Raw genomic sequence first — 11,687 nt, 5'->3', positions numbered from 1 at the left:
AGCAGGAAATTTAGACAAAATGCTGGCTAGTTGGTGAGATAAAGTTCTCTCACTGAAATCTGCTCACTTTTGTTTGGTTTGCGTTTTTTTTATTTTGTGGTTTTTTGGGGTTTTTTGTTTGTTTGTTTTTTTTTTTTTACTTAAACAAAAACCAAACCCAATTCATTGTTAAGCCCATGGTTTTGATGCTGCTGCAGTGTACGAACATACTCGTTCTGGTCCTGACCAAAAGCTCTGCTGCAGGAACAGAATCTCATGTGTCAGTACTTTCAAAACCAGACTGCAAGTTAAAATGGACAGAAATGCTGTAGAGTTACCATAGCATCAGCTTATTTTGCAATGGTGTAGATTTTCGAAAATCTCAGGAGATACACATAACATCTGGAAACAAACCTGACTGATTTGATGACACTATGAAGGGGGACAGAAATGCCAGCGAAGTGCTGAAATGCAAACAGACTAAGTAGAGCTTTAAAGCGTACACTTGAAGCGTATAGTTGGTTCTCTCTCAGACAAAGTGGAAAGTTGGAATGCAAGACTGATTTCTGCAAGACAGGTGTGCAAAAGATGTAATGTGAATAAAGCAATACAAACACCCAGATCCCAAAGTTCTGGCTTTTCTTCATAGATTTGTTTTTCTGAAGCTTTTTATTAAAAATCATCAACCTCATAAGGTCAAAGTGGTTTTCCCAGCAGAGGCTGCCAATCAAAATGACTCAATGTTTTCCTTTGTCCAGCCTTGTGGATCCTCTCTCTCATTGGAGAAAATAACTAATTAGTATGCATCAAGCAGCATAGCGTACAGGTTCAGAAACCAATAGCTCCTCTTATCAGCTGCCAAACATGTAATCCAATTCCACTTCAGGAGGCAAAGATTAACATCGTGGGAGTAAGAATAAGCCAAGTAAGCACAAGCAGCCAGCAATGTAAGCCCTCGAAGCTGAGGTATTTGCCTTGTTTCTCCTTCTCCCAGAGGTGTCCCTTCAGCTGGGATATAGGTTTCCCTCCCTGTGCGGCACTATACTGAGGATATCACCAAGGAGAGGTAAATGGGTAGGTAGGGGTTGCACAACCCTCAGGAGAGCACTGCTGAAGTTAATGAGTGACCACAGTAGCTTCCTGTAAAGTTTAAAAGCTTCTTCTGTTTCAGGTTTGAGGATATTCAGATATGGCCCAGGTGGATCCCAGCTACTCCTATGAAGAACACAGTGCACCCAGGCTGTATGTCTGCATCATCTCTCACCTATTAGGAGGAGGCCCAGCCTTCATGCGTCCTCCCACCAGAGCCAAGAAGTCTGTTTTGAATTCTGTTTTGATGATGTTGTTTTCCACTTCTTTTTCAGCATTTCCTGTTCTTCCTTGCTGAACCTATGGAAGGCAATATATAAGACACAGGTTTAATACCCTTACTTTCAACTGAATGTAGCATCAGAGATTAAATCTCAGCAAAGGAAAAGGGCTCCCTTGAGGAACAATCACAAGGCTCTTGCAAACAAGCAACCTATTCTTCAGTCAAGGCGGCAGACATTTCTGTAAACTAGCTGGCTATTCCAGCCTCAGCCTGCTGTCCGTTGTCTCCTGTTAGAAGTCCAAAAGTTTAATAATTTCATATCCTTTTTCATGTAGTCCTTAAGTCAAGACTGGAAATAGTAATACTTGCTGTATTGACTCTTTGGCTGAAGTTCTGATTAATAGCTGTTGGCCACCTGATGGACTTCTGCAAAGGTTGATGGCCAAAGCAGTCTCCAAACACAAAAGGCAGCCACACAACTGCAACAGTCAACAGCAACAAGCAAAACAGCCATGGATGCCCAGGTCCCCTCTCTACACCTCTCACATCCACAGGATCTTCCAACCAGACATCCTTATAGCTGGGTAGCCTCAAAGTCAATTGAAATTCACTCAAGTCTTACTACTCTAGTGGTTTGAACCTGCCAGGCAGCTGGAACTGTTCATTCCATAGAGAAAAGATTTTTAGCAGAGAGATTTAATCTTTAAAGATACATTTTTGTATTTCGCATCACTGAAAGGAACACAGAACAGTTAGGTAGTAAGGTATCTTCTGCCCTTATACTCTCATCTCTGTGATTACAAAAGCAAGTCCCAGTTTTATTGTAGCCATCTACAGGAGTAACACGTCACCTACCGTGATCTTATTTTCAGTGCTGATGGGAGGAGCAGGATCCAGTCCAAGCTGAAGCCGTCGCTGCTTTTCACAATAAGCTTTCCATGTTTCTTCATTGAATCCATAATTAAAGTAATCAGAAAGATCAGCACCTGACAAAGGGAGTAGAAGTTAACATAGGGATTCTAGCAGACTTGCATTCTCAAATTGTCCTTTAACTACTTAAATGAAGAGTTAAGAAAACAAAAATCTTCTAGAGAGCACAGCTCCATTTCAGAAAGCCACTGCAGAGATGGCTGCATCTTTTGGTGGCAGTGGGACTACAGCCTGAACAGCAGTGGGACCATTTGGGACATAGAATACAGCACGTATGCAGGCTATTAAGAGATGCTTGCAACCACTTATTCACCAACTGGATTTATTCAGACTGGTTTCTTGCAATAGCCCAAATGAGTTGAGTGCTGGGGAGAGCATGGTTCCAGGAATGATGGTTCCAGATACCACCACAGAAATGGGATGGTGCCACAGAATCATTTTCTTGGCAGAGCTAAGCCAACACGTTCCTCTCCTGACCGTCACTGCCTTTGCTGTTTTGAGAAGAGATTCTGGGACTCACCCATTTCGTGAAACAGGGCTGAAGTGGAAGTTTTTTATTGACACGTCTCAGACTACAGAAGTAATTACAGTTCAGTCATGATCCTAACTATTGCCTTCCAAGATTGTTATCTTTGACAGTCTTCTGTTAAATATGCCAATTCAGCACGAGCACTTCTGAGTAAGAGAGGTGGCCACAAACTGCTTGGCAAGAAAACGCAGATGCAGAAGGACAAACATAGCTGCAACTAACTCTGTAAGGCATACCTCACATCAGGAAGCATTACAAGGCATCTCCTAGCCCTGCTGAGGTGTCCCTCAAACGTCCCCCTCGCAAAGGTATTCCTAGACAGACCAATTCTAAAACAAGCAGCTGATACATAAGGGCGAAGAAAAACACTTTGACCATGCAGAGCTTGGATCTGTACAGCAAGGTTTAAGTTTATCTCTTCCTGTTGTACCACAGAAATATGCAAATTTCACCAACACAGACTCAGCAACATGACATTTACATATCTATTTTATCAACCTATATTTCAGCCCTTTATCAGTTCTTCCACACCGTATTTCTTCTTCCTCTCCCTCACTTGAAGAGATACCAACTTGCTGAACAATTAACTATAAAGGATATAAACCTGAAAGGCTGTTGAGTAACAAGCTACTTGCCATCTAAAATAAACTTACAGGCCACACCTCTGCAGACATCTTCCCTCTATTCGTACTTCAACACTGTTTTAAGGCTAGCTGGCTTCATTTTGGTCCAGGAATGTCAGCATGACCACAATGATTTCCATGCTTTATCTCTGAATTTCACTTCATTGTTTTCCTTCAAACTTATTTCTTCCTAGCCCCCTCTTTCTCACTTCACAATCGATGGGAAATCCCCTGCAGAAGAAAGGCTACGTTTTCTATTATGTCTGTACTAGCTACTATTCATTACAGAGTGCTTTGGTGCTGGTTTGATACTATGACACGCTGATGCAGTTATTAGCACTATCATGTACTCTGATGCCCTTCATTTCAGGTGGGCAAGAATATCAAAACCACACCACAGACAACCTTATAATAAAAGCACTACTTACTTAGCATAGCAATATTTCTGAAAGATAAATAAAGTACAGGTGCTGGCAGGGAGAATTATTCTTTCTGAGAAGAGGCAAGTGGATTTTTTGCTTCAGTTAACATTTCATCATAGCATGTTTTATGAGAGTAGCACAGCAAAAATTTGGATCTCTTTGGTTGCCTCATTTACTTTTGCATCAAATTCAGATGAAAAACAGAAGTTTATTTGTAGCATCCTACAGCTGCCACGCAAGAGTCACTTCCAACCAGAAATCTCCCTAATACTAATCAGGAAGACAAAAGAGACCACGTGCATATTAAAACCTGCTGTACAAAGTACTATTCATCTGGACACAGTCTAGATAATATTGTCCAGAAGAAATAAGTGGGGACTGCTGACTCACAGTTATGCACCTAGGGGCAGAATCTGGCAATGAATTAGGCAATACAGCTTTTCTAAAAGAAAAATCCTAGCCTTTCTTGTCAGAATAGACAGTGTTTTCCTTCCTTTTATTCAATTGTGTGCAGCCGGAGAATTCAACACAAAAAGACTGTTTTCCTATCATGATGTGCGCTCACGTGTTAATTCCCACCATCGCTGTCCTCTGCAAGGGGTACTTTCCTGCAGAAGTGTGGACATCCCCAGGACCCAAATGAGAAGGGTGCATGGGGATGACTCCGAGCTTGGCCATGGTGAGACAGAATAAGCAAGCTGCTGCACATGAAGAGGAGACCACACATCATAAACAGCCAAATCTTAATCCTACTCAATTGACTTTAAGGCCAACAAACATTATCATATTGATATCAGTGCAACATTTTCTGGAACTAGGGAATTAATAAAATAGAACTTTAAAAAAAATAGTTGTTCCCTTTAGGGAGTTAAATTAATAAAGTAAATGCAACCCAATTTTAGGTAGAAGCATGGCTTGATCAATCAGTAAATGTCACTGATTGTCTAGACAGGCATAAGAGGCTGAGAAATACACATTGTTCCGACTTCCCTGTTCCCTGGCAGCAATAAATGGACAACAATTACACGTGAAATTAAAGAGAGACAACTAAAACTGTAGAAAATATTTACCACAAGAAACTGTGAGGCCCCACCTGGTTTCCTCCACGGTTTGTCTTCAAAGGAATCTAAATCCACTTCTATAACAGGCAATCCATTTATATTCCCTGCGGCATCTAAGTCAATACCTTTGGGCTGCAACTTGGCTTTAGAGAGAGAGAAACCGTTACTACTTTTAATGCAATGTCTTTAATCCACTAATTTGCTGAGCAAATTACTCCAGTCAAAAATAAAGCGCTACTGTGAATTCATGGCTGGCTTTATAGCATGTAGGTAACCACAATCAACTTTTTAATAAAAATTACTTCAGTCACTCTATAAATAAATAGCCAGGGTATACAGCACTTGCAGTTGAACAGCAGAGAAGCAAATTCAACCCAGATTGGTACTACAGACAAACAGAGTAAATTATTAGAGCATGCATGAAATTTACCCCAAATGAAAAAGAATTCTTTTTCTCCCCAGGCAAAATATTTATTTTTCTTTCCCAAGATACACACATTTTCTCATAACAAGACTTTTTCAGGATCAGTCTTAAGTGGACTGTGTACTAACTAGAGTCAGAAAAAAAATCTGTCGGCTACAAAATCTTCAAGGGGAGTTTGTTCTTATTTTCCTCAATCAGAAGATACGTCATTTGCATAAAGAAATTGATGGAAGGATGCATATGAAGCCCACGAAAGGACAGTCTCATATATGAGGAAGGACATAATCCAAGTCTCAATATACAGTATAAACTAAACTGATTGGTGGGAAAAATTTCATCTACAGAAATATGCATAGGTAATACTCAAGGCCAGAGTTTGTTTCTTTTAGTATCTTACACTGCAAGTAGCTCAGTATACTGACCATAGAGTTAAAGTTCTTCTGCAGGCAATTTAGAATGTTTGGCCCCAGTGCAACAATATAGTTTAGAAATACTCTGGTTTTTTACTATAAAAGTAATAACCAATGTTTTTTTTTTTCTAGTTTAAATAGAATTATAATCAGCTTGTTCAATAATGGGCAATTAAATCACTCCATTGCACCCTGGACCCTCAGACTGTCCTAGGAGCACTTATCTTTAGGAAACGCACTTACTGTTCCTAGTTTAAATAAGATGCACTAATTTTATATCCTTCCAGAGACCAGGATTTGCAGCTACTCCAGCTGTGAGTGCCAGGTTAAGTGAAATATTGCAAAAGGCAAAGGATAAAAATAACAGCAATACCTGAAGCAGATGCTCCATAGCCTCTACCCGTTTTTAAGTTTAGATTCATAGGAGTTCCCCTATATGGAAAAGAATCACTACATTGGTATTTGAACAAATACTTGGTTGAAGATTTTCATGCAAAATATATTCAAGCCCCGACATCCTTCAGAGGATGCTTAGTTCACTTGGGTTTATGCATGCCTCTCTACGATTTTAGTACTCTCAACACCTTAGAAGTGAGATTCATTTGCCACGTAAGTTTCTCCAATCCTACAGAAATGCAGCAAACATACTTACTGACCAAGAACAGAACACAAGAGGATTGTCTCGAACATGAACGGAAAGGTTATTTCAAAGAGTGGTAGTCACCATTCTGCCCAGGAACGTACTTAGTATTTAAATGCAACTGAACAACATGGAAATCATAGCTGCACATAGCTCACAGAATGAGGAGAGAAAGGTAGAAGCAGATTTCGAAAAGGATATCTGCAAAATCTAGTGAGCAGCTAACGGATGGAGCATTGCTATTCAGAGTAATCCATCAGGCTGAAACCACCTCTACAACAAGAGAAGGAAATTATCCATGAAGTGGAAAAATTAGAATATGCTGCAAAGCACATGTAAGTCATTTCCTTAAGAGGAAGGCTGCTAGCAGCAAGCATGCTGTCTTATTATTTTTATTCAATGCAAATTAGGTAGAATTTTAAGTCAGTGACATAATTTCCTGGTTCGCAAATCCAGCCTCACCATTTCTGAATCATGAAAAATCAGACAGCTGAAAATTAGTAAATTCACAGCTTATGCAAATTCTTATCAATACAGATTTTGGTTCTTGAAGTTTTCACAGATGATGAGTTAAATGTAACTTCCGACCTTTGATTTTGCCCGATGAAGCATAGGAATTATTTGATTAATTTTCCAACAGAAGACCCACGAATTATCACTCCTATTTTATAGATGGATTCTCCAACAAGCATTGCAGGACAGAGCTGCCCATCAGCTTCTAATCCCATTCCGGTGTTCTAGCCATTACTCCCATGTCTCCGAGAAGACAGATCAGCTCTCATCCCCACTTTCAATCCCAATCAACCCTTTAGAGCTACCTCAGATCAACAATCGACACCATAATCAGCAATACATACATGTACGATGGTGCTCCCGTTTTAATGTTGCCAATAGTAACTTTCACATCATCATCATCACTGTCGCTATCGCTGTCATCTTCATCATCTTCACCACTTGGAAGGGCCTAGCAACAATAAAAGCACACAGGAGCTCATTAACTCATAAAATTGATAAATTCCCCAGGACAGTAAGCCAAATCTTACAAAGCTTAGATGATGAAGGACTATTAGAATGATTCTGATGTAAAGACATAACTTTCTACTGCACTCCAAGGATATAGAAAGTTGTCTCTGGAGGCAAAACCCATGGAAGTAATCAGCCTTCAACATAAATGGACAACTGCCCACAAAGAAACTGCTATGTCCTTTGAAGAAGTGATCCTACATGAGAACCGGGATAAGATTTCTTAAGGTGGGGAAGGTTTAGCTCGGTTCTAAGAATTTCATTATGTCCCACAGTTCCTCTCCCCTACTCTTTTTGAAAGAGCTAGGGCTTTTCTGACACATCTCCTTCACAGCTCTATGGCATGGCTCCACAAATAAAAATCACCAAAATACATTCACCGGGCTTTACCTAAGAACCTTGGAGCAAATAGTCTCTCACCACAACTTTTGCGATAGGAAGCTGCTGAGGAGCTCGGCTTGGCTTATTCAGCACAATCAGTCCCAAAGTCACTTAACTTTACAGCTGCCGATTCGACTCCAGTGCAGCACCACTGCCGGGGCACAAAAGCAAAGGAAGTCTTCCAGACATCCAGCAGTGCAGTTTTGCAAGATGCATGAGCTGAATTAACACCTCACTGCTACAAAAGGGTATGAGGAAGGTGTTCCTAACCCTCCCTCCTTTTCCAGGGCACACGGGTTTGTCAGAACTCTGCATGAGCCCTCCTGACATACCACAGCGGCAGAAAATAAACCCATCAAAAAGACTAGAGGAAGAGGGGGTGGAGAAGCAAGCAGCCTCCTACTCTTTCAGCACTGAGCTACTTGATTGTATTCTAAGAGGTCTGAGCCTGAATCATGATTCCCAGCACTTTGGACTTTCTATCCCAGCGTTTCCCATATTTTACTGACCCTCAAGAAGTCATACTAAATGTTGAGCTGGAGGTAACATCATGTTCTGCTTTTCCTGCCAGACTGCAGCATCAGAGGCCCTCATTTGCCTCTTCAGTGGGCATAAGCAATACTTAATTAGGGTTCACTACCCACTACACAAGGTAGGCTGAGAAGAGAAGCCTGTTGCTGTATTTAGCATTGGGAATTGACTATCAGTACACTCCTACAGTACAAATGTAATGTATTAGGCAGTACCAGCATCTGTACACTTACATCTTTTTATCCATCAGTATTGAGAAGCACAAAAATAACTATGTCTACCATTTGCAGCGGAACACATACATGTTGTGACATCTCTCGGTCTTCATTGCTGACAGGCCGGTTCTCCTGAGGAGCATCTTGCAAAGGATGAGAAGATTCTGCATGTCTAGTAAATGTGACAGATAAAAGAAAGTGGACAAGCCCAATCTAAAGGTTCACCTATAAACATTTCTAAAGCATTAGTCCAGGTGACTTTCACATAATGGCTTTATTCATGTAGTGTGTTTATTCTGCTGGCAGTTAGCTCAACTATATGACAAAAAATTAATCATCCTTGCTTGGCTTTGTTTTTGTTGGAAAGAATCCATTTAGCTTCCAAAGAGTACCTGACAGACAGCATGGCTGCCTAGCCAAACACCACTCAACACCTAATATATAAGTGGCAGCTATAATATCTTTCAGCTTTGGTTCAGCACAATCACAAGTGATAGGAATAAGACCATAATAAGCAAAACTTCACCTTGTCTTTAAGGATGCTAATAATTATACAGATGCAAGGGCATCTGTCCCATAGAAATTAAGGAAGGAGTGATTTTAGTGTTTCTACAAATAGCTTACATTAATGAGTAGTTAAAATTCAAAGAAGACAAAACAGATAGTTATCCACCCAGTCTTCTCATTCATTACAAATTTGTCCTAATGCAACAATGGTCAAGTTCAGATTTACCTCCATTTAAGGAGTTCGTACAAATGTTAACATTGTTTATTGCATTAGCCAAGCAAGAAATCAAATTGGTATACACATGCTAGAAAAGGGTATGCTAAGTGTTACAAAACTAAAATACAAAGATCTTGTAATGTTGTAGGTAAAACCCAGTAGAACTTCAAAATAATTCTGGCTTTTCAAAAGAGACAATTAGAATAGCCCAGGCCCAGGAAACCCAATTCTCCACCAGTACTTTGTGGGGATGTTGCTATTAATTTAAAACCCTATGTCGGAAAATGAACATACACAAGAGTATCTTCAAAAAGAAACATATGTAACACCTAACAGAATCCAAACACTGGTCAGATTAAAGCCATTTCAGAGGCGGCAGGAAAGGAGATACCAAACAAGTAAGACAAAAGATCACGCTAACGCAACTCAGAAAGCAGTTACTGAGCATAAAAAAAGAACAATTTGAGCAGTTACTGAAGGTCCCATATTAGAAAAGCCCCATATATGAAGAAATTCAACAATCAAGCCAAGATCAAAAAGAAGGGATGAAGCTTCAGCAGCTAACCAAGGAAGCACAGGTCCCATTTTGCCAAGTTCCTGAGGTGACAGCTGAAGATACTTTAAGTTATAAAAGGTAGCCAAGATGTCTAAGGGAAAATCAGCCTCTAAAAGTACTTCAAAGTTGCAGACATAGGCTATTACCTAAGGACCAAAAGATGTACCACTGGAGAAAATCTCACAGATGGCTCCAAAACCTTTTGCATTTTGTTTACCAAATCCAAGCGACTCATAACATTGACCTCAACCCCAGAATTTTCTTAAGAATCCCAGATGACTGAATTAAGGAAGAGTGACAAGTATTACCTTCAGCTTCAAGTCACATGAAGTATCTGTGGGTGTGCATTAAAATTTATGAATTGGAGTTCAAATAAACATTTGCTAAGTATTTTCCCTAACCTGTTCATTCCTGGGAAGCAAACAATCTGACAGGTCCACAGCCATCATCTGCATGCAAAAAAATGTCGCAGCTATTTAATTTCCCCAGAATGCCAACATAACCCTGTGTATTGCTGACGTAACAGCATCCTGCACAGACTGCTGGTACTTAATGCATCCTTTAGGCTAAGGAATGTTAACGGATACTGCATGCCGCACTACACTGATTTCTGCTTCATGGGTAGAGACAAATACTCTAGACAAGCCAGCAATGCATCCCTGGAACTGCAGCCCTCGACAACGTAGCAAACAAAGAGTCATTTTTCTTAAAACACCCCACAGCTCCTCATTTAGGAAGACTCTCATTGTGCAACAAAGAAAAGGGAAAAAAAAAAAGAAGAAAAAAAAAAAAGGAGAGCTAGCATGACCACAAATACTTTTCCTTCACGCATCTTGCAGTTATTGGAGACAGTTGCTGGAAATTCAGATTTTTAATCCTGTTTGTAAAGTAAAATTACATTCAGGTGAAAGTGACAAGGAACAATAGATTTATGCAAGTTAGCAGTAAATTTCTATCTAAACTAAAAGTTGTTCCTTCTCACAAAACTCATTTGATGGTTTTAGGTAACAGTTTACCAAATCTGCCTAAAACTTGTTTTTGAACAAGTTTTCATATTCCCTAAGCACAGGATACTTACTACAGAAGTAGGACAGTATCCGAAACAATCTCAGAAATTCCAGATACTGAATTCACAATGACCTTAAAGGACAATAAATATTAAACGGAACTTTTGAAGCTGCTGAGCACACAGAAGTCCAGTGAAGATCAAGTGTTCTGAAAACCATATTACATTTAAAAACGGCAAACAGACAGTATTTCTGCTGAGAGAAAACTCTGCTGGTGCAAAACACACTGCTACAAATATAGGGGAGTTATGATCAAGGACAGACAATACTTTCCATATAGAGAAAGCAAAACTGATCATTGAGTTGTCCCCAACGCTTTTATCTCAAAGTCTTACCCAAACCACATATTTCATAGATCTCATATAATTTGTTGATTTGATCATGTCAAGATTTTAACCTAGCCTCAAGGTTTTTAGCTTTTCCAGGCTAAAGCACAGGCCACAATTTTACCAATGCCAGGCCAGCACAAAGGCCAATCCTCAAGGCACCATTTTTCCCACGGAATTAAACTTGAAAACAGAACCGATTTAAAACTAATTGGGAAGGGGGGGGAAAAAAAGGGTTACAAGTTAGTTTTAAGTCAAATCAGTTGACTAATCCGGTTCACCTTCCAAATTCATAAATGCTGTGCCAGCCCAAGCGTGGCAGCTAGGATGACCCCATGGGATGGGAAAAGCATAGGCTGCTGCTTCTGGCAACAGCGTTGGTCTGAAACATTCATGAAGCTATGCTTAACATGGCTTGACCTTCTCTGCAGCATATATTGTTATAACGAATAAACAGTCTCTGGACTCACCCAGAAATTGGTCCATCTTCTTGCTTACCAGTGGTGTCATCTGCAATAATAATAATAATAATAA

The 11,687-nt window shown here is 40.0% G+C and overlaps 1 protein-coding gene across 1 annotated transcript in view; it reads right to left on the bottom strand.

Moving 5' to 3' along the window:
• LOC104081053 (pre-mRNA 3'-end-processing factor FIP1-like) overlaps positions 1-11,670 on the bottom strand; it is a gene marked incomplete at its 5' end in the record, with an annotated part of 26,252 nt that extends 14,582 nt beyond the window's left edge. The window contains 7 exons of the mRNA XM_009583647.1: positions 1,244-1,368; positions 2,147-2,277; positions 4,889-4,999; positions 6,064-6,122; positions 7,188-7,294; positions 8,568-8,652; positions 11,624-11,670. Coding sequence (XP_009581942.1) covers positions 1,244-1,368; positions 2,147-2,277; positions 4,889-4,999; positions 6,064-6,122; positions 7,188-7,294; positions 8,568-8,652; positions 11,624-11,670 — 665 coding nt within the window. The remainder of the gene's footprint in view (positions 1-1,243; positions 1,369-2,146; positions 2,278-4,888; positions 5,000-6,063; positions 6,123-7,187; positions 7,295-8,567; positions 8,653-11,623) is intronic.
• Between the last annotated feature and the right edge of the window lie 17 nt (positions 11,671-11,687).

The sequence above is a fragment of the Fulmarus glacialis genome, unplaced genomic scaffold (assembly GCF_000690835.1).
Source record: "Fulmarus glacialis isolate BGI_N327 unplaced genomic scaffold, ASM69083v1 scaffold7728, whole genome shotgun sequence".
NCBI lineage: Eukaryota > Metazoa > Chordata > Aves > Procellariiformes > Procellariidae > Fulmarus > Fulmarus glacialis.
This window is presented reverse-complemented; position numbering and strand designations above follow the sequence as displayed.